The 21,016-nt window shown below is 49.9% G+C and overlaps 2 protein-coding genes across 14 annotated transcripts in view; one reads left to right on the top strand and one right to left on the bottom strand.

The window, feature by feature from the left end:
* Positions 1 to 1,000: 1,000 nt before the first annotated feature.
* On the bottom strand, positions 1,001 to 20,073 carry TMEM184A (transmembrane protein 184A). 9 transcript variants are annotated; one of them, XM_044979039.1, is made up of 10 exons: positions 19,851 to 19,984; positions 13,419 to 13,612; positions 10,914 to 11,171; positions 9,250 to 9,415; positions 7,395 to 7,485; positions 7,226 to 7,301; positions 6,133 to 6,224; positions 4,985 to 5,154; positions 4,624 to 4,821; positions 1,001 to 3,011 (listed from the first exon to the last, which is right to left on the bottom strand). In XM_044979039.1, exons 3-10 carry the CDS (start codon positions 11,169 to 11,171, stop codon positions 2,761 to 2,763), a joined length of 1,302 nt encoding a protein of 433 aa, XP_044834974.1. In that variant the 5' UTR covers positions 13,419 to 13,612; positions 19,851 to 19,984; the 3' UTR covers positions 1,001 to 2,760. The 9 variants fall into 9 exon arrangements, with proteins under 9 accessions (XP_044834974.1, XP_044834976.1, XP_044834978.1 ...); XM_044979041.1 differs by lacking the exon at positions 19,851 to 19,984 and adding an exon at positions 19,638 to 19,767; XM_044979043.1 differs by lacking the exon at positions 19,851 to 19,984 and adding an exon at positions 19,163 to 19,252.
* Positions 7,625 to 21,016, top strand: part of ELFN1 (extracellular leucine rich repeat and fibronectin type III domain containing 1) — a 269,209-nt gene continuing 255,817 nt past the window's right edge. Inside the window, exons 1-2 of one of the 5 annotated variants that reach the window (XM_044979029.1) lie at positions 7,631 to 7,746; positions 10,124 to 10,581. The gene's annotated coding sequence lies outside the window, so the exon portion shown is untranslated. The other 4 variants (XR_006572337.1, XR_006572336.1, XM_044979027.1 and 1 more) reach the window with 4 other exon arrangements.

Below are 21,016 nucleotides of genomic sequence, written 5' to 3' on the forward strand. Positions count from 1 at the left end.
CAGTGTCTGTGGTGGGACTTGTACCTGCTGTCAATAGAGATGAATGCCCTGGAGTTCAGACTCCATGCAGGGATGCAAGTTACATTAAGTTTATATTCTTGTGCAAGTCTTTATCCTAGCACATTAGGCAAGTGCTTTAGTCACCTTTGCTATCTGTCCTCACCCCAGTGGTTGAAGCAACCTCTGTCCCAGCTCTGACATGATTACTCCCCAGGCAGCCGGGGTAGGGAAGACCAATGTGTTCAGCTCAAGTGACTTCATTGCTCATGTTGCTTCTTTGATGCCTGTGCTGTAAAGCTTTGTCAGTATCTGCACAGGGCAGCTTGTCATGCTTGGCAGCTGCTCTCTTGTCACGGAGATGGACCTAGATACGCAGCAGAATGCTCCTGCCCCTCCCAAGACTAGATTTGCTGCATGCATGAGTCCTGCATAGGGCTCTAGTTATACCTCCAACCAGGCAGCCCGCAGGAAGCTACTTCTCCAGCTGAGCAGGCAGAAGCAGTGCCGGAGAGAATCAGAGGGAGCCACCAGCCTGTCTCAGCTACACGCTGCTGTTAGAGTATTACTATCACGGGCTTTCAGTGAGACGGGGAAGCTTCTCTGATCAAGTCTGCTTACCGCTGTCCTGTCACTGCTGCAAAACACTAGACAGCCCAGGTTGAGACTGGCCTCGAGGTGGGTGTAACCTCTCTGAAAACTCCACAGCACAAGGAAGGAGGTAGAAGGGATGCAGAGGAGAGCATTGTGTTCTTCCAGCCTAGAAGAGGTGGTGTGAAAACCAGTGAGATGGGAGGACTCCTCACCAGAGCCAGGGCATCATGGTACATTTTGTCCACGCAGGCATTCCTGGTGCCCCAGTTGCCACAGTGTCAAGAGGCCAATGTGATGCTTCTGAATTTACAAGTGTCACTGTTGGATGGCAGAGAGCTGCTGGATTACATCAGAGGCCCTCCCCGCCGAATGGGTAACAAGGCTTTGCCAAATGAAGCACTCATTGGAGTGGTAATAGAAACATCCATTTATTAGGAAAAACAACCTTATAAATAGTAAAATGTGGGATTGTTAAATTACAAATTTCCACTTCTCAGGCTCAAGGGATCTCAGAGCTGGGAAAAATGGATGGATTTTAAAAAAGGGTCCACTTCTAAACAGAACCATAAGCATTAACTGTACATTTATTACATGGCAGCAACTTTGAGGCACTATAGGTCCTTTTAAGACACACAAACTGCCCCCCATGAACTAAGACAAAGCAATGCCAACACCCAAATGAGTTTCCAGCAGGCATTCTGGTAGGAGAGACCGGGTACGAATAGAAATTAGTACCGTTCTCTTTAAAGATCTAAAATACAGGTCTGATTATAGGAAGGTTCACAGAATGAGGTGCACTCTCCACTGGTGTTCAACAAAGGGGAATTAATCCATCTGATCCCAGATTAGGACATTTGTCTCCCAGAAATGGTAGTGTGCAGTTCATCATCAAAAGGACACGGGCCTACTTATATATTCACTCACCAGCTATCCTAGAACAGAGCCACTCTGTCATTTTAGGTTCCCACCTCTGTTCACAGAGGACATGGCCTCCTTAAAAAGGTGCACGTGACCCTAGCAATAGATTGGTATATGATCAGTGTAACCCCAGCAGGGCAGATCTGGGCAGGGGGTTGCACACACTTCCCACATATGAACTTGGGTTTAATTTTTTTTTTTTTTTTTTTTAGAATAGTCCTGGTTCCCCCCACGTCTAGATGAAGCCAAGTGCTAGGTATTAAAATAAAGTTGCTTCTTAAATTTAAAGAGGAGGGGTTCTTAATAGCAAATGTTTTCAAGAAGAATAATTTCCAGTAAGTGAATTCCTAACCCTGCCAGTCACAGTCGTGACAGTTCAATTCCCTGAAAAGCAATTTAAGCAGCCAATTGGAATCCATTTCAATTTTTGATCCACCCCAAGGTGGATCATAGTCCTTTTAAGACACAAATAAAGAGGTTCCCCCTCCCAGAAGCAGTACAAGTAGCAGCACTTTAATTTCATTTTAGCCCCTTCCTTGGGGATTATTAAATTTTAGGCAGGTAGGTACCAGAAAATAGCTCATTAATTCTCTCTCCCTCCCTCCCTCCCCTACAAAATTCCTGAGATTCCCCCCTACCCCACCTAAGTTTTAACCAAAATAAACTTTGGTAACTTTCAAAATGTCAGAGCAGAAGGAGATGTCCAGCTGACTTCCCAGTCTGCTCTTCTCCCCAGAGGCTTGGGAGCCGTTCATCTTTTTACTTAGACCAAGAGTCACTAGAGCAGAGTCATGATATGCAGAACCATTCCCTTCCCCTCCTTGCCCTTGTTCAGGCGAGAGGACGAGCTGGACTCCAGCCTCCATCTTGCAGCACTGGTAGGAACTCTCAGGAGTCCTGGTTGCTTCCTGTCACATCATTCTCACAGCACCGATACAGATGCTAGTCATGCATCAGAAACACTGGCAGTGGGGCAGGTTGGTGGACAGGAACCACTGAATGACAAAAAGTATAGGGGCCTAATGGGAATAGAGAAGAACCAATATCCAACCAACATCAGCAGGGACAGGACAGCAGAAGTCAAGCACAGTTCAGCATCCCACCCCTCTCTGGTTCTTGCTTTTTCCTTCCAAAGCAACAGCTGGTCTTAGCTTCTCTGGTCCAGGTCTGTTGCTCTCTCTTGGCTCCAGATTGCAGAGACAATGAGTTTTTAAACCATCTCCCCCATGACGCTGTCCTCTCAGCTCTCACCTACAGTTCATCATCTGAGAGCATCAGCACTCTTTTCTCAATGTTTTTGCTTCTTTTTCTATTTTGCCCGTCAGCCTTGGGTGCCGGGTGTCCAATCTGCCCAGGAGCTTGTGTCCCTGCCTCCTGCATGGACTGCTGGGTGTACTGCTGGTATGTGGGGGAGAAGTTGTGGATGGCATCCTGGACAATGTCCTGAGGGCTCATTGTCTCCTTCAGCCCACTAGAGATGCTCTGCATTGGGGCCACGTTTGCTGAAAGCAGAGAGAATTGTTATGAGTGATCCACTTTTAAAAGGAAGTGCCTCGCTAGACAAGGGTGATGGGAGGGCAGGAGGGACCAGACAGAGGTCCTGAGCCTAGCGATGTATAAAACCTCTGGCCAACAGAAAGCAAGTCCCAATATGCAGCAATCAAAGCACACGGGACATGTTTGATTTTTGAGTGGTTACATTTTGATATGCTCTTGTAGAATTTGAGATGAATGAGTGGGTAACGCGCAACAGAAAGGATTAAATCCATTGCTATCTAAATCCATCCACAGATTAAAAGTTCTGTGTCATTGTTAAATGGACAAGTAGAAATGTGGACCAAGAATTAAAGCTTAGTGCTTTTCTTCAAGCCATGAGCAAGTACAGCCTACATGGAAGCTAGCAGGCGGGCAGCATGCAGAAATACAGCACGGTCCAGATACAAAGGGTGAAACACCTTTTCCAACAAAGAGATAAAATCCATCTCCTTGCATGAGGCCCACACCAAGCCAACCTGCTCTGACTCTCAGGATCCCAGAGATCACAGGCAGGTCAATAGCCAGTGAGAGAGAAGGATGCTCTGAGCAGAGTAAAGCTCTCTCTCTGTTTCCTAGGGAGGCCATCCCTTGCAGGATGCACATCCCATGGCACCATTTAGGTGAAGGGTTTTGTTTGCCATTCCTGGGGGAGAGGAACAAAAGGCCAAACTACTCCCTTCCCCAACTCCCCCCCTCTTTTCATTCTCTTGCACATTCAGCCTTTGGAGTTTGCAAAGGACCCAAGGCCACAGAGCACACAAAGGACCAGCCAGATACCTCCCCATTATAAAGAGTCCAACTCCTTGAAAACACTGCCACCTACACTACAGGACCCCAGGGCATGGAGACCCTGCTCCAACAGCAAGGGCTGGATGGGAAGTCTTCTAAGGCCATGCTGCTCCTCCATCAGCAATGCCGGTCCTTATTGGAATAACACAAGGCTTCCATGTTCCCATGGGAACCCAGTGTAGTAACTGCAACAGTCCCATCTCTGGAGACAGAGGCCAGTCATGGGATTTGAAGTGAAATTTGGTGCTTGGCAGGAGATAACTCACCAGCTTGGATGAAATATCCCTTATAAAGGGGATGCTATTACAGAGAACAACTGTCAGCATGATTACAGCAGCACCCGGGGGGGGGGGCACACTCTATATCGGGCTCTGTTGTGAGCAGCAACCATGTCTTCATAACACAAAAGAGTGGGCAGCCCAGTTCAAGGCAAGAAGCCAGGACAATGAGCAGTGGGAGGAAACGGGAGAGGGACTCCAGGACACATTTCAAGAGGTCAGCTACATGCACAAATTGACAGTTCTGAATCCTTTTTGACACTTTCCTGACAACATTAGCTGTAACATTGGCAATCCTCTGTCCCAGCAATCCCTCCTGAGAGGGCTCTTCCCAGCCATTAGCAGCTGCCTGAAGGCACCATGGGGAAGAGAGTCTAAAGGGAGGATTTAACAGCAGAGAGCCAAGAAGCTTTTAAGGCTCTTTACTGTTTGACTGAGAACAGGATCCCCTCATTGCTTACATGCCTGGGGACCCTGGAAAGTAGAAAGGATGGCTTCAGAGGGTAGTTACCTGTTGAGTTTTCCTTCTTCTCTCTGTATACCTGGCAGGTAAAGGCATAGCGCAGAGCAATGGCAGCAAATAGCATCTCAATGCAGATTATGAAGTTCTGGTAGCCGGCAGCTACCGTTCCAGCTCCCACCTCCTTCCCATCAATGATCTGGACCTCAGGGATCACCCCACACTTCTCCAGGATGGCCAACAACATCCCTGTAAAGAGACACAAAGGGAGTCAGTTCTGGTTCAGGGCATCCAGTAGGTTGTACGGCTACCACAGATCCTTCTGCTGCCTCCCAACTTGTTGGGTGGAGGGATCAGGTGCTGGGAGAGAAGGAGGGCCGTTCTCCTGGAAACCCCAAGCCCCAGGACCCACCTTGCCAGAAGGAGAGGAAGATGACGGCCTTGATGGTGAGGAACTTGAGGACTGGCTCAAAGGGGCGCAGGAGCTCCAGGGTGGCAAAGTAGAAGAGGAAGAGCGCGTAGAGGGCCATGCTGACAGAGAAGTTGTAGATGATGGTGATGTAGAGGTATCCGCTGTGAATGCTGAAAAGAGGGAGTTACTAAGCTGGGCTGCTGGAACTACGCCCAAACAGAGATCACAGTGGCAAGTTGCCAGGAACCTAAATGGTACAGGCTGCAGCCACTCCTCATCTGCAACACAGAGGCTACATGGAGCTACAGAGACCCAGATCAAGAGGGAGTGTTACATACTGGAACTTATTCTCTCCAGCTGCAACACCTCCTCCCCACTTAGGATAACGGCACCTGCAGCCTTATTGCAAGGGGCTCCGTTTGGCCAGCTGACAAATAGCCTACAGAAACACAGGAAATTGCTACCAGGGTGGCTCACTAGGCTAAGGGCTCCTTGGTAGCAGGATGGGAGTTTAGAGGCCCAAAAAGATCTTGGTCCAAAAATTAAAGTGCACAAATACAGTGAGTGGAAACCAGCCACAGTCTAGCCCTGGAGATAAAGGAGGGGAGAGGCCCAAGTTTGTATCTGGATTAACAGCATAAAAGTCTTCCCTTGATTCTGAGGCCTGCCCCGCATTGCGGATCTGTGGAAGGCATGCAAAGCCCTCCTCACCCCAGTACACCCCGCACCCGCCCACCCATGGCCGCGGTTACAATCACAGGGCTTAGAGCTCTCAGTCATACCATTTCAAGTTCCCGCACCGGAAAGGGCAACAGACCATCTCTCCCCATTCCAAGGCTTGTCTGGGCCCTGTTGCTAAATTAAGATTACCACAGACTGCAACCCCCTTGAGCATTCGCTGTGCTAGGAAGAGCTGGGTCCCCAGTAGAGTATGGTGCTGATCCAGCAGCCCCAAGGAAGAGCATTTAATTTCCCCATATCTGGTTTTCTTGTCCCCACCACTCTCAGAGCAGCTCCCATTGAGGAAGAGTGCCCTGGGGATTTGGGAGCGGGAGGAGAAATGCCGCTGCCTGTTCTTAAAGGAGAGGACTGATGCAGCCATCTCAGCCCAGGGGGAATGGGCTGTCCCACAGTTCTCGCAGTCTTACTTGAAGTCGCCGTCATGGTATTTCCCGAATGCCTGCAGGACAATGGTGATGATTGCCATGAGGGGCTTCACAATGCAGAACTGCAGCGTTGCCTGGAGCAAGAGAGGAAAAGACTCCATGCTATTTCCAGCTCTGTGTTCGAGAGAGATCCCGCCACCCTCCCACTGGAGGCACTCGCTGCCCTCCCCAGGATGGAGAGCAAGGAGCTCTGGCATTCGGGGAGAAAGAAAGATTCCTCCCTATGGAGCAAGCACTTACACCACTAGCAAGGGTGGCCAGCGATACAGAGTGAAATAGACCAGCCCTGGGCAAGTGGCATGTCTGCAGCCACAGTGCACCTTCCTGGCAGGATCCCTTCCCTGGCATCCCAGTGAAGTGCTCCAACCCAACCAATCCTCCCCGCACCTGCCAGGTCTCTCTGTGGCCTTCCTGTGACAAGAAATCCAGTCCTGCCCCTCATCAACCCCTCCCCACCCAATACCACCCTCCTGGTGCTCTGCAGCTTTGGCAAGTCTGTCTGTGTTGTACGTGCCGTACTTTGCACAAGGTCCCCAGCCCAGAGGTTAACTGTTCTTAAGGAGCTTCCCTCTGGGCTCATTCATGAGCAGCGCAGTAAGGAAGCAGGGCTGTAGCCCCATGGGATTGTCATGAATAGCAGCAAACCCATTTAGGATACATAACTGAAGCTACCCTCCCTCCAGCCCAGGACAGCACCCATACAGATACGCGCCAGAACTTGCCTGGTGGCAGGTGCCTTGGGTAATCAGTACCCGTGGCTAAAGGAGATTGGGAGGATTTAAAACAGGATCTAGGCACCCCAGCGGGAGGGGACCCTGACTCAGCAATGAGTCAAGAGGCAGAGCACATGACACCAAGCACAGCTGATTGCAGCTGGCTAGGTGCCTACTGGACTCGATACACTGCCTCACTTTGGAGGAAAATATCAAGAACTCCGGAGCAGGAGGGAAGCATGAACGCCTCCAAAAGGCAGCAGGGAAGAACAGCCTGCTCAGAAAGACCCCTCCAATTTGATGGAGCAGGGCTCTCATTTAGCCTTAATCTATGAGCTAAACAGTCGAGGCCAGAGACCAACCTGCTTGCAGAATCTGAGGAACCCAATGGAATAGGACATTCCTTGCAGGCAGCAGGTCCCATAAAGGCAACTGGACCTAGAATCAGAACACAATGAGAATTGGTGATGTCGGTTCTAGAGAGAAAGCCAGTGAAGGGGGCCAAAGAACGTGATAGAGACTCGGACTTACGCAATGGGCTTCCCCCGGATCTCAGACATGATGGTGCTCTCCCCTCCAAGGTACTCAAAGCAGAGGCTCAGGAAGCTGTAGATTACAAATGCTGACAAGACAAAGATGGGCACATGAACAGTGGATTGATGAGGCAGGGAGGTACCCATGGAAGGGCTACGTACACACTACACATAAGTATTATTAGTTGCTTTCTGATGGTTAACCATGTCCTGCCTTCTAGGGAAGAGTCAGGGAGAGTTTGTCCCGATGATGTAACAATCGCAGTGGGAGAGCTCTGTGGGTGGAGCTTCCTGAACTGGTCTGACCTGTAATCAGCTCATTTCCTTGGCAGCTTGATCATCTAGTTGAAGTAAGTTTCATTAACAAACCTAATTCGTTATTTTTCCCCATTCACCTTCAGACTCTTACTCCAAACAGTATAAAATGCAATGGTGTCAACCAACCAACCAACCTGAACTCCAGTGGGCTTAGGGCTCAAAACAACCCAGTGTCACCTACTTCTTGGCCGAGTCCATCCGTTTCTGAATGACTCAAACCTTCACTTTCAAAATATTGCATTTCTGCCACAAATGGTTGGATTTAAAAAAAAATTCCTTCCCAATACAATGTGGATAGACAGTGCTGTGTTCCTGAGCCTGCAGACAAACTATGCCTCTGCGAGGTGTGATCAGTCCCTGTTAGTAGGCCTTTTTTCTCCCTGGCTGGACTTCCATTGGGCTCTCTCTGCCTGGGATTTTATTTTATTTAGATTCATGCAAATGCTAAAAGATAGTGCCTGTTCATAAACACCAGGTGTCGTATTTAAATGATCATACACAAAATCCCCAACGCCCATAAGTGCAGCAGTACCATTTAACATAACCCACTCCCAGTGAGCCAGGCAACTTAAAAATCTCAAACCCCTTCCCCTGGCAAAGCCAGGCAGCTAACAAGCACATACAGCATGACTGGGTATCTCAGACATTGCAGATGAGAAAGACCCTAGCAGCTCAGCTAATCAGGCCAGTCAGCTAGCCTGGGAGGGACTGCACATACAGTCCTGTTGAAACTGATCACTGAAGTGGGAGGCAGTGTCCCCCCACCCCCAGGCAAGCATCTGTTAAACTGCTGGAAACACAGACTTTGCTCTTGACATATTCTGAGCGTATTGATTGCACTGCAGGGAGTCTGACCTCTGGGATTTGATGTGAAGGGGGGCGGCTGGCGGTATCCACCCTTGGAAAAGGATTGGAAATATTTGCTGTTTGATGAAACCTGGCGCAATCCAGAGACAAAAAATCTGTTCTTCAGAAGTATTTGAGCCACAGGGATAATGGGGGCTATGGCCGTTTTATTCCATTTTGCTCTTAGCCATCTCTGGCAAGGTACTGCTAGCTGCCCCAGGCGGGACTCCAGAGGCAAGTAGTCACCTCAACCCTCCTCTTCAGTTTGGTGATGGAATTTTACCAGGCGTTCCCAGGAACATTCATTTCCACCCCCCCTACTCTCAAGAGCCTTCACCAGTGCAACACTGCAGCTTAGGGGCCCATCTCCATTCAGCATCAGTTTTGGTGACAGGAAGAGGCGTGGGTGTTGATTGTTTCCATTGGTCTCTACAACAACAAATCCAAGAGTTACTATCAGGCAATCTGCAGCCTGAAAACTCTCCCTGGGTTCCCTCTTGGACCCTGAAACACTGTGATCTGATTTGTGGGTCGGGTGGAGGGGGAGATGCCAAGTCACCCTGATGTGGCATCTTGCCTAGCTTCCACCGGAAAGGGGAGACAGAAAATCCTTGTGCCCTCCACCACAAGTTCCTCCTGCACCATTCTTCTCCCCAGCTCTACCATAAACGCCTCCCCGCCTTGCTCACCTTCATAGCAGTCACGCATAGAGTTGAAGTACACGTAATACTGGTGACTTCCAATGAGGAGGAGGCTGAGCCAGGAGTCGAAGGCGTAGATAGGCACGATGAAGAGGATGCGGATGATGTAGCGCTGCTCATTAGGAATGGTGTAATTCCTCAAGTGCATGTAGATCTGGGGAAAGGGAGAGTCTCCAGGCAATGTAGCGACATTAAGACCGTAAGAGATACCTCCCGAAGAGAAGCCTAGAAGCAGACCTGGCAATAGGCCAGCAGGCATCTGTTTTGTAGGGGCAGAAAGGAGCATCCCTAGGTGGTTTTCCAGTCTTCATCTCCCTCCTGCCCACTTCTGACTTTAGATCTGTTTCAGGGAGCAAGATCTCTTGACACCTGAATCAGAATCCATCCAGATACCCTGCCAGACTCCACCCGCCACCACATGGTCCTTGCAGCCTGCAGGAAGCACATAAACACATGCTGCCAAGACATCATGCCGAGGAAATCAGAGACTAGCATTCCTGCAGGGAGCAAGTGCAAGCGTGGGAGGATTAATCCCATTGGCTAGAGGCATAAAATCTCCACACAAAGTACTGCCCACACCTCAGTCCTACCACCAAGCACCCTGCTATTCCCGTCCCAGATTCTCTACAGCTTTGCCAATGCATGTTAGTCCCGACCTGGCACACACAATATAGAAGATTAGAGTTGGAGCACATCTCCTACTCGTTCAGCTTGGGACTCCTAAGCAACAATTACCAAGAGTACAAGAACTTTGCTGTTACATGGGAGGGGGCAGGGAATTCTACATCACAAAACAAGTGGGCTGAGATCAAATAACTCCTTTCATTTGTGACCCCAACCAATTTTAAATTTGGATCTGCAGGGTGAAGAGTCAGCGTGTCTACCCCACTGCACCAGCTGGCCCAGGAATTAACTGCCATACGAATACTAATGCTGAGCTAATACATTCTGCTTTCAGCCACACCAGTGTAAATCTGGCGTAATTCTTCTGGTTTCAGTGGAGTTACTCCAGATTTACACCTGCATACCGAGAACTGGGCTCTGCGGACAAAAATTTCAGTTAAACCCAGAGGAGACCCAGCCTCAGCCAGCAGGTTTCACGTGTTGTTAAGTGGGGAATGGGGACATTAGGAAATTCAGCCTCCCCAGAAAGGAGAATGGAAGACACTCCCTTAACCTCAGAACTGCTGACGCTCTAGGAACAGTTACAGCTCCCCTCTGGCGTAAACACTTCAGATAAACACAGCGAGGAAGGGCATGCAGGCAGCCACTCCGGGGAGCTGAAGGACAAAGTCTGCTCTATCAAGCTGTTAGCATCAGGTTTGAAAAGGCTCATCCCTCCCTGTAACATGCTGATCTGAAATTGGCAGAGGCACCTGCTGTAGACACTATAATAGGTGGGAGGCCACAGCCAGGAGATGGAGATGCTTGGCTGGAAGTAAGGGAAGCAGTTAGAGACAAGGAAATAGTCTGTAACTAGCTTAGGCATGGAAGCATTCAAGAATCCTGAGATTCAGTTGAGTCCCTGAGCAATGCTCAGCAGCTCCCCTTCCCTAGCTCCCCGCTCCCCCCTAATGTGTGCATGCACCCAGGTGACAGCGCGCACACAGATTCAGGGGAACACCCCTCTCCCTGCAGAGCCCTGCCCTTACCTGGTGGATGGTGAGAATCAATGCCGACCACACAAAGATTCCAGAGATCACCTGCGCTGCCGAAGTGGTCAGGAAAATTTGCTGGCCATCTTGGGAGTAGTTCTGGAGGGCCCTCAGCGGGGAGTCGTCTTCAGGGGAGAGATGGCTGGAGTCTGTCAGAGGGAAGATCTTGGTCTGCAGCGTGCTGCCAGCCATGCTGGTCACGCCTACACCACCCTCGGTGGAAGAGGACACGTTGGTGTGCGTGGTATTGCTCATCTGGCAGAGAGGAGAGAGCAAAGGTAAGTACAGCCAGGAAGGCAGTTAAGAGAACAAAGCAGCATACAGAGAGGGGGCAATGAGCAAAGGTGGAGCAGTGAGCAGCAGGAGGCGGCGGAACACCAGGAGTCAGTGTGAACGGAGCACAGAGGGGCCGGGGGAGCACAAGGAGAGGAAAACAGCAGGGGAAGCATGAAGGGAAATGCTCAGCAGGCGAATAGATGTTTTGATCCCCGACAAGGTCTCGGGCGTTAGCCCTAGAAGCTGCGATGGGCAGACAGGTTCGGCTAACACGAGAACCTTTTCCCAGTAGCCTTCCTCTCGAAGCAGGGATTTACTGAAATGCACAAAAAGGTCTGGGAGCCTCTTTCCTAGGCTCTGCCCACAGGCAGGGGTAAATATTGCCCACAAGGCAGGTCCCTGGGTGCTTCCAGCCAGACTCTCATGGGCATCGTGGGGTTCTTACAAGAAAACTGGTTCCCATCAGACTGCCAGGCCCATTGCACAGGCCCATGTGGCCCAGAGAAGCAGCGGCTTTTGGGTTCTTATCCAACATGGAGGGTCACTCGAGAGTCTCTTAAAAACCAACAAATCACTACATCATCTGCTTCTTCACTCCTACTGGAAGGATGCCCACAAAACCCAGCTCAGTAGAACCACCTTCAAGAATGGAGTCTCCTGTACACAAGAGTCAACTTGGTTCCCTGTTTGTCCATCCTTGCTTCATGTGCACACTTCCTGGTCTTTCCTCCTACTCTTCCACACGTAGGGGCTTGTCACACATTAGGGAAGGAAAAAGGTCTCCTTGCACCTGCGGGAAATAGTCTCTGACCTGCTGCTCAGGGTCCCCTATGATCCATTTCCCTTGCCAGTCAGGATCAGTGATTTAAGGGCAGGAGTAATGACTCGTCTCAGTCAATCAATAGAACCTCAAACCCTTTCCCACTCAGAGACAGAGGTAGATATTTGCCAATAAATCATAAAGGCACCAATTGCCCAGGCAGAAATTCCCACTGATATGCTGTGCACATATCACCATTGCCTTGGGAATGCACAGACTTGTGGCTGCCGTTCTCCTTGGTGGTCTAGACCAGCAGCGAACACTGGTGCTAACCTAGAAGCCAGAGGACTAGCGCTGCCCACAGCTCCCAGAGCCACAAGCCAAGCAAGAATAAAAGCTGCAACCATTTCATGGTAGGATATGAGAACAGAAATCTCTGGCAAACTACCAACCATTTACCGCAAGATTCAGAGGGCACCGAAGATCAGGGGGCTGACATGAGCTCTCTGTTCAATCTCTGCCCATCTCAGATGGTTTCACGACAGCAGCCTTAGGGCCAGGATGATGCATAGAAAAACCTCAGGGAAAGTGAAGTGGCCTCATTCCACTACAGTTCTAAGACACAAAGGGCACCTTGATTCTGCCCTTGGCTGCAATTCCCACAGTGTCTATGTATCCAAGATCAAACTGGATACATTTTTAACACTTAAAATAGCTGTTCTACCTAGCCACATGGTCAGTGTACCATGCACCGGCCAATGTCCTCCATCCCAGAGGCAGCTGCATTTCAGTGGTGCTGCATCTCATAGCTTGCCAAGCACTTTGGGATGCATGTAAAAATTCTATTTTGCCAACCCTGAAGCATAGCAGAAAGACTAGAGTCCTGCAGTCCAGTTGGGGGTTCCATCAGCTCTTTAGGAAATCACCACCATAGAGTCAGCGCAGTGTCTGGTAGGGTTTCCCTTCTCAAGCCAGATCTCAAAGGCAAAGAACAACATATTTCCAGAGCAAACAATGGTCAGCGTGTTCTGGGCACCACATCTCACGTCTGGACACAGAGAGAACCGATCTCACAACACACTTCTATTTATAGTGGGGCCTCAGACCCAAAGGTCTCCAGACACCCCAGCTGCCATCTTTGGTCTTTCATTTCTTCAGCTAAACTGCTTGTGTAGCACCCTGTATTCCAGGAATCCAAATAGTTTAACAACATTTAGCTTTTAAAAAAGTCTTTAACAAGTTTCTCCTGTAAATTAGTAAATTAACAGATTTCTCCATTTTCCCCATTAACTAACTGCATCTCCCTGAAGCTAACCCAGAAGTTTTGTTTGCCCAAACTCCCACGGGCTAGTGGGAGGAAGGTTCCATGTTAGAGGTTGATCCCCGCTATTAATAACTATTTAAATAATGATAAAAGCAAGAATTCTCCACGCAGCCTCCTTTTCCGCTCCCCCCACAATTCCTACCTTGCAGGAGAGGAATTCAGATGGTGTCAAGCCAACAGCCACATGCACCAGTGACTAAAAATATCTCTTCTCCCCATTGGTAGGGGAAGGGCTGGGTGAGAAGAATTCACATGTAAATGGAGAGGTCCCAACTGCGGGCGGTGTTGCCACTCACGTTGGCAAGAGCTCAGAGTTCACGCCCAGAACATCTGTACCTGGGAAAGGGAAAGAGGAGAAAGACAGACAGGTGGAGTGAAGGAGAAGATCGGGTTACCAAGCAGTCACCTGACTGCCAGCTTTCTCTGTGTAACAAATACATTGTTGGATTCACAGCTCATTTCACAGCCCCCAGGGTCCAGGAAGTGGGATTCAAGGGAGAGCAGGGAGCTGTCCTTTGGACAAACTGATACACCAGAGACCCTGCCATCTAAACATTAACAGGACGGCACAGATAGCGCGGGGTTCATGGAAACGGGGAGGACGGAGTAAAGATTGTGTTTGGTTTTTAACAGCTATGCCCTTCCTTATTTGCTTTGTGATCAGCCCTGGAACAGCATGGTACAGTAGCTGTGTGTTAGTGCTTGGACAGCTGGTGGCGGCCAGGCCGGGTCCAACCCCTCCTGCTTCCTCTGGGAAGGGGAGAAGCAGTTTTATGACGTGATCCAAATGCAGATAATATTCCACCACAGGGAGGGAAAGCCTTAGTGCCTAATCTATGAGGCATTGGTATATCTGGCAGGTAGTAATGACACAGGGAAGCAAGAGAGCCATGTTCCTATCTAGTCCTGTTTCTTCTATCTGCAGTGAGCCAAAGGAGGAGATGCACCATAGACCCAGAAGACTTGCCCATTAAGGCTGTGTCTGGGGAAGGACAAAGTAGTAAATGATTTATAGACTGTATTGTAGTACCTAGGAGCCCCATTCAAGGGCCAGGACCTCGGGAGTGCTAAATGCTGTACAAACAGAGCAAGAATGGCAGTCTGCACAGATTCTCTCCCCTAAGCAGCTCAGGAACAGCCCCCACCTCTTGACGGGAGCACACGTCTGAGGCAGGAAGGCCATATGGGATGGAGAGCCATTTCATAACCCAGTGCCTGCTGGGAATCAGTATGGACAGCCTCAGCTCCACCAAGCACGGTGCCGAGAGCTTTGCCAGACACGTATGGATGCTAAAAGCAGTCTTGAGGCACAGAAAGCGCCTGCTCCACCAATTATGCTGGTGGGTTTCCACCTATTTATTTGAAAACTGCGCACCATTAGAGAGCCTCAGGGCTGCTCTGTTGCGTTTTTACTTTGGTCACTGAGTCGCACACTCAGAGGAGGGGGGAAAAACCTCCACTCTCCAAAACTAAACCTTTAAGGCCAACTGACCCTGGGCACTTTGGCCCAGATCCTTAAGGTACTTAGGCTCCTACCTTCCATTGATCTCAATGGAAGGTAGGAGCCTAAATACTTTTGAGACTCTGGGCCTCCATCTTCCTGCCTGCTCGCCAAACACTCAGCTTCTTCAATTCCGCTCTTTATTGATCCAGAGCCAACTGAAGTCAGTGGGCGTCTTCCCATTGTCTTTGGCTCAGGCCCAGAGACCTTTCAGGATAATAGAATCCTTTCTAATAGATGACTGGGCACCCACGTAGGGCCGTACAAACGAAGAGAGTTCTACCGCTCAATCTGAAGAGCACCATAACACGGAGCACATGGGTGCACTTTCCATCACAGTTCAGACTCCTACGGAAAGCGAGGAAAACTTCGGAAGCTTCTTATTAAAAGCCAAGATGACTCACACTGATAACACAATTAATCAACAGAGATACATTTCCCCAGCAAGCACAGAAGGAATAGCACCATGAGCGGCCTGAAGAAGAGACAAAACACAACAAGAGACTTAAGAAAATAGTAGAGGAAAATGTTGCTGCCAGGCCTCTAGACAATGCAACATGCCCCCCCAAACCCAAGAACATTTGGGAGGCAAAGCTGTAGGTATGAGAGCAATTAACATGTGGAACAAAAAAAAAGGAGATTAGCTTTGACTGAAGTGTGCCAAACTCCAGATGTGTTTCTACTCTGAAAAACAACTCTCAAAATGGCATGGAGAGGCTCCATACTTCTTGTATCTCAATCAAATCTGATCACTTTACAAGAGGAAGGAGATATTTTTCTAACAGCCAGTACCACAAACTCATCCAAGGCCCAGGCAGTCCAGCTGGGTTATTTCCTGCTCATGAATCACCTCCTTTAACAAACATTATGCAGATCACATCATGCAGATCACATCCTGTGTTCACACCTTTGCAACCTCTGCTGCCCCAATTAGTCTTCGTTACAGGTGCATAAGTGAAGCATGGCTGCAGAGGAGTAACGGAGCAGAATTGGATCTGTATCATCAGCATCACGGGCAAGGATGGGGGAGGAGGAAAGAACCTAGCCTGCCATGTGTCAAAGTGATCTGGGGAAGACTGTCAGATTCTGGGTTCATTGGGCTGGCAGTGAAGGGATTGGGAGAGGGGAGGTGAAGGAGGCACTTTTCACCTGTAAGATGAGAAAAAAAAGATTTGGAATCATTGACATGTGACAATAATGGGACACACACACACACACACACACACACACACACCATTCCATTTTAACAGATACTTAGAGCAGAATCACACTTTCAGAGGATACAGCACTTGCTCCAGCCTCCAGCCTCAGTAAAATAATTAAGGCCTACATAAATGCAGTGGCCTTTTCAGCCCTTCAGGGACGGTTGGGTTATAAGTAAAATGTATTTAGTCTCATCCTACTAACCATCTGCACACACCTCACAATTGATTTGACACAATTAGCAGACTGTGCCTCAGGACTGAAATACCCAGTGCAAGTGGCAGCTTTCCATCTGCCTTGGGGGCCTGCACTGAAGCAACTGCCTGGGTGCCTCACTCTCCATTGCTTGAATCAGGGCAAATCTCCAAAGCAGACAGGCCTCTAGTCCCAACTCCATCACCACAGGCCAGCCCCTACACCCACTGTGTCAAGTCCATTCCTCCATTCACTCACTTCCAACTTTTCTTTCCTAAACTGAAGGCTGGACCAGGCCATGGAGCCAAATGGAAGCCACAGGAGGCCCCTGCGTTGGAAGTTTCATCCAACAACAGGCTGAAATGGCAACACGATATTTAGTGCTGACGCCCCAGTGCCACAGACTGCGGAGCATGAGCTGAGTTCTGTGGAGATAGTAGCATATGCCCCTGAGGCATCAGGCCAACTCTCCCTTGTATTCAGCCCTCACTGGAGCCTATTGTAGGTTCCTGCTCCCCCGCTTTAACAGGAAACGTTTCTCTACCACCCCAGAAAACATACACCACTTCTTGGCCCTTCCCCTGTTCTCCCCCAATCCCTCCTCTCTAAACTGTGTGGAGCTGAACTCCTCTGGCTGCCCTGGTTTAACATTTAGGATACGACTCCTCCCTACCCCACAGCTTGCATCACACAGCCAGAGGCCCAATCGAATGGCTTTGGGGGGTGGGGATGGGAAATGGTTGGGCCAAATTGCCTATTCTTAGCAGCTGCACCCTGGCACATCAGCAGGTCTCTGGCTTTGATCTTAGCCAGCTGATGGAAAATGTTGTTATCAATAGGTTTTATTAGCTTTCCTAGCCCAGGCTGAAAAGGAGTAGGAGCAACAATCAGGAATAGCTATGATTACATAGCCGTCAATCCTGCTGAGATTACTGCTGTTGTAGGACTTAATTAACAGTTTATAACAACACTCATTAAAAACAAAAACCTCCACATAGTGCTGAGTTAGAATTCCCAGCTCTGGAATGTAATTAGATACCAGCTGTGCTGGGTAACTGGTCATTTCCAAGCAGCTAAAGACCCATTTGCTTCCAAAACAGAACACAGAACAGCAGAAGAGTTTAGGGAAAGGAGAATTGATACAGCAACTAAGCAACTCATACCCTTGACAGACCATATTAAAGACCACATCTAATGGAGGCCAGAGCTTAAACATGTCAAGCTATGTCACAGTGAATCAAAAATTCCTTCAGTGTAAGACCACCACTTTATGGCAAGCAGGAGATGATGATACTGCACACCCCAGTGTTCAAGCACAACTAATATCACACGGCAGCTAACTCATCCCGGAACAAACAAATCCAAAATAAGATAACTTCAATTACTGGGGTGACCCAAGGACAGAACTTTCTCTTAATCCTAACTAGGAGGGGCTCCTTGAAGTGTGGTCTAGTATCTTGAACATCAGATTGTGAACCAGGGTTTGTGGGTTCCATTCCCAGTTCTGCTTCTAACTCACGTGCATCTGTAAGATGATTATAATACAGGTTTCACCTACCTCACCAGGCTGCTGTGAGGCAAAGTTAGGGTTTGAGACACTCCAAAAGGAAGCACGACATATTATTCAAAGTCACCCCATAGATACCTTCTGGTTCTGATGAGTCAGTGCAACTGAGTTTCAGCTTTGAAATTTCAATCTCTTTTATACTGTACATTAGATTGAAGTCTACATGGAACTCAGCATCTCAAGGCAGGACATTACTCATGCCTGCAGCTTGCACCTTAATTACACCCTTCAGAGTTGGGAAGATAACAGAACTCCCATCAATAAGCATTGAACAACTGAGCTGTTCCTCACTCAAGCAGGCACTTTTTACAACATATCCGACCACTGAATGGAGAAAAACCAGTCCTATTTCCCACGGGACAAAGCAGACACTTTCCACTGATGAAAAAGAACATGCCATTCACCTGCATCAGTCTTGCTGCACTGCAGTCACATGACCTAGAAGGAAGTGCCCTTTAACCCACTACTACACAAACGCCACTATAAGTGAGGCACTAGGTATGCCCCACCCCAAGCCTATGTTTGCTATAGGATAGGATTGGAAAGCTCCTATCAAGCCTGTCACCAGCAGAAGCACAGATCTTTCCTCTTAGCAGACAGGTCGAGTCAGCTGGGTTTCCATGCTAGAGTCTCTGCCATCATTTTCAGGGCAACCTGCCATGTCTTCATCCCTAAACAGATCCCTGACTGGTGAATGGCGTAAGATTTTAAGGGATTGTCTTCCCCAAAGTGCTGATTGCAGAGACAAAGTCACTCAGCCACGGGGATCATGGCCATCCAAAAGGATGCCAGCTCTCAGGACTGAGTGCATCATAGAGCTGGGTGGGGACTGTAGACCAGGCATGGGCACCCCTGACAGATCTGTATGAGGGGCCCTGCGATGGAGTTGTGGAGAAGGTTGCTGCAGATTAGAAGCAAGGGGCAATGGCGGAGCTGTGGGAGGGGCCAGCACTGGACATAGGGGCTGGGTGCAGGTCTGGACCCAGGGGCATTGGCGGAGCTGCATGCAGCCCTGGCTGAGGAGCGCCGCAAGGCAGGATGGAAGGTCTCTGCTGTCAGGGTACCCGCTCCCTGCATCCCCCAGGTGGTTAGTTTCCAGGCCCCAGAGGCACCCAGCTCAGGCCAGACTGGGCACAGACTGCTCCCACCCCTAGGCCACAGAGCCAGGGGGTCCAGCCATGCCATGGCCCAACCACTTTTTGGCTGCTCCACACCCGAGGGGCCCTGTGCCCCGGGGGCTCACAAGGCCACTCACTCGGCTTTGGGGCTCAGGGGCCAGGCTGCTGGGGGAGGGCCTGGGGGTGGGGGGTGGAATCTGTGTCTCCCCCTTTCAGTGGCGCTCGCAGCCCCTGCCAGCCTGCGCTATCTCGGGGCAGCGTTTCCCTCCCCCATGCGCGCTAGATCCGGGACGGGGACTCACCGGTCCAGCTGCTGCTCCCGCCCCCCGCCGGCCCAGGGCTCCACCTGAGCCTGGCCGCCTCCACCGCGCCCGCCCAGCGCCTTGCTCCGGGAACCGATGCTCTTCGGACTCGCCCCGCGGGCTCCCTTGGCACCTCCCTCTCCGGCACCTCCACCTGCCTTCCCCCGGAGACTCCTCCCCCCGGGTCCGGTCACCGCCCCCTCCCCGGGAAAGCCCTCTGCCCTCCGGCTCAGCCTCTCCTCTTCGCGGCGCTTTCGGCCGTGTCTCCCCCCGCCCCCCAACTTCGCTCCCCCGGTGCCTGCCGCCTCCCAGACACTCCAGCCGTGCCCGGATCCTGGCCGGGCTCCCGCCTGCCTGGCCCCATCCTGAGACAGAGGCCCCCGGTTATCGCTACTCGTTCCGCGCCCGGATCCCTTGGTAGCAGACGAGGCCGGTTTGATTTCCAGAGTCCTATTTCCAGAGTTGCAGAACTTACATTTCACTCTGCCACGCTTCCCTGCTGTTTCGTTTCACTCCTGGCTCAGAGCTCCTCCCCCGCAAACACCTAGGCAATCATAATCCCTGCCCAGCCCCACGGTTACTACACCCAGCAACCCCAGCCTAAAGCTGCGCCTTCCTTGTTCCCATGCTCGCCTACCGTATTTTGCAACAGTTGGGATCTCATAGTAGATCAGTGCATGATACCTACCGAATCGCGCCTGGCGCTGGCTACTGCCCAGGAAACCAAACGGAAGTGCCACTTGCATAGGGGCCAGCGAATAAACACAATCTTCACGCCGGAGGCTGGCACTGTGGCTTGGAAAACTTGGAATTCGTTTGGGGTTTGGAGAAGCACAATTCTTGGCGCTCGCTGGGAATGGAATGACAAGCAGGGAGCTCGCCTTGCCGAAAGGGCCAGGGCCATTGCTCTGTTTATTGGGATACACACCTGCCTTTGAGCCACAGCTGTGCATAAAGCCCTGATGGATTTGTTCACATCGGTCACCTGTCTCTAACTTAAAACATGTAGGGAGACAGTAAAATACCAGCCTAGCCGACTGCCACCTTAAGGACCAGCCAGTTGGCTTCCAGCTTCCCTGTCTGCCTGCAGATGTGGTGACAAACAGCATCTCTTAATACCTATGGTGGCTGGCCCTTGTAGCTTCTAGGCAATTAGAACTGATTCTCTTCAGAGCCTAGTGGTACTATTGTGTATTGTCATGGGTGGGGGTGCAATTCAGGTTCAATTTGCATGATGTCTTTATTCCCTGAGCTGGTAGGGGCTGCACGTACAGTAGGAGCACAATGTTCAAATGTTCAGTACTGGGAACTGATTTGTATTTTTCAGTGGAAATCCCTAAATTAATACAGAAATAATATTGACAGACTTTAGCAGGTCTTCCAGTCCTCCTTGGTCAGAACAATAGGAAGGGAATGAGAGTGAGGAATGTAAAATTGGGGGAGGGGGAAGGAATTTTAGGATTATGACACAGATGCAAACCCCATGGCACTGGGAAATAAAATTCTGAAAAATGCAATTAATTGCATTTCCCTTAAGGGGACACTACAAGCCTGAAGCTTTTAAACCCAACTTTTAAAATGACACTTTCTGATACACAATCCTTTCAATAGTATGTCCTGATATTTGAAAAAAATATTACAAATGTGTAAGGTTTTTCTACTCCTCTACAGATGTTTATATTTATAAGGGTCCTTTCAGCCAGGGAGAAACTGACTAGAGGCCCTCTCTTGCAACTGGATCTAGGGAGGTAAGCCCTTGTGCCTGTATGGAGCCCTACTGAAGTCAATGGGGCTTCAAACAGACCCAAGCATTCACCAGTGAGGATCCAACTGCAGGATCAGGGCTTGGCCTAT

The sequence above is a fragment of the Mauremys mutica genome, chromosome 11 (genome assembly GCF_020497125.1).
Source record: "Mauremys mutica isolate MM-2020 ecotype Southern chromosome 11, ASM2049712v1, whole genome shotgun sequence".
NCBI classification, from domain to species: domain Eukaryota; kingdom Metazoa; phylum Chordata; order Testudines; family Geoemydidae; genus Mauremys; species Mauremys mutica.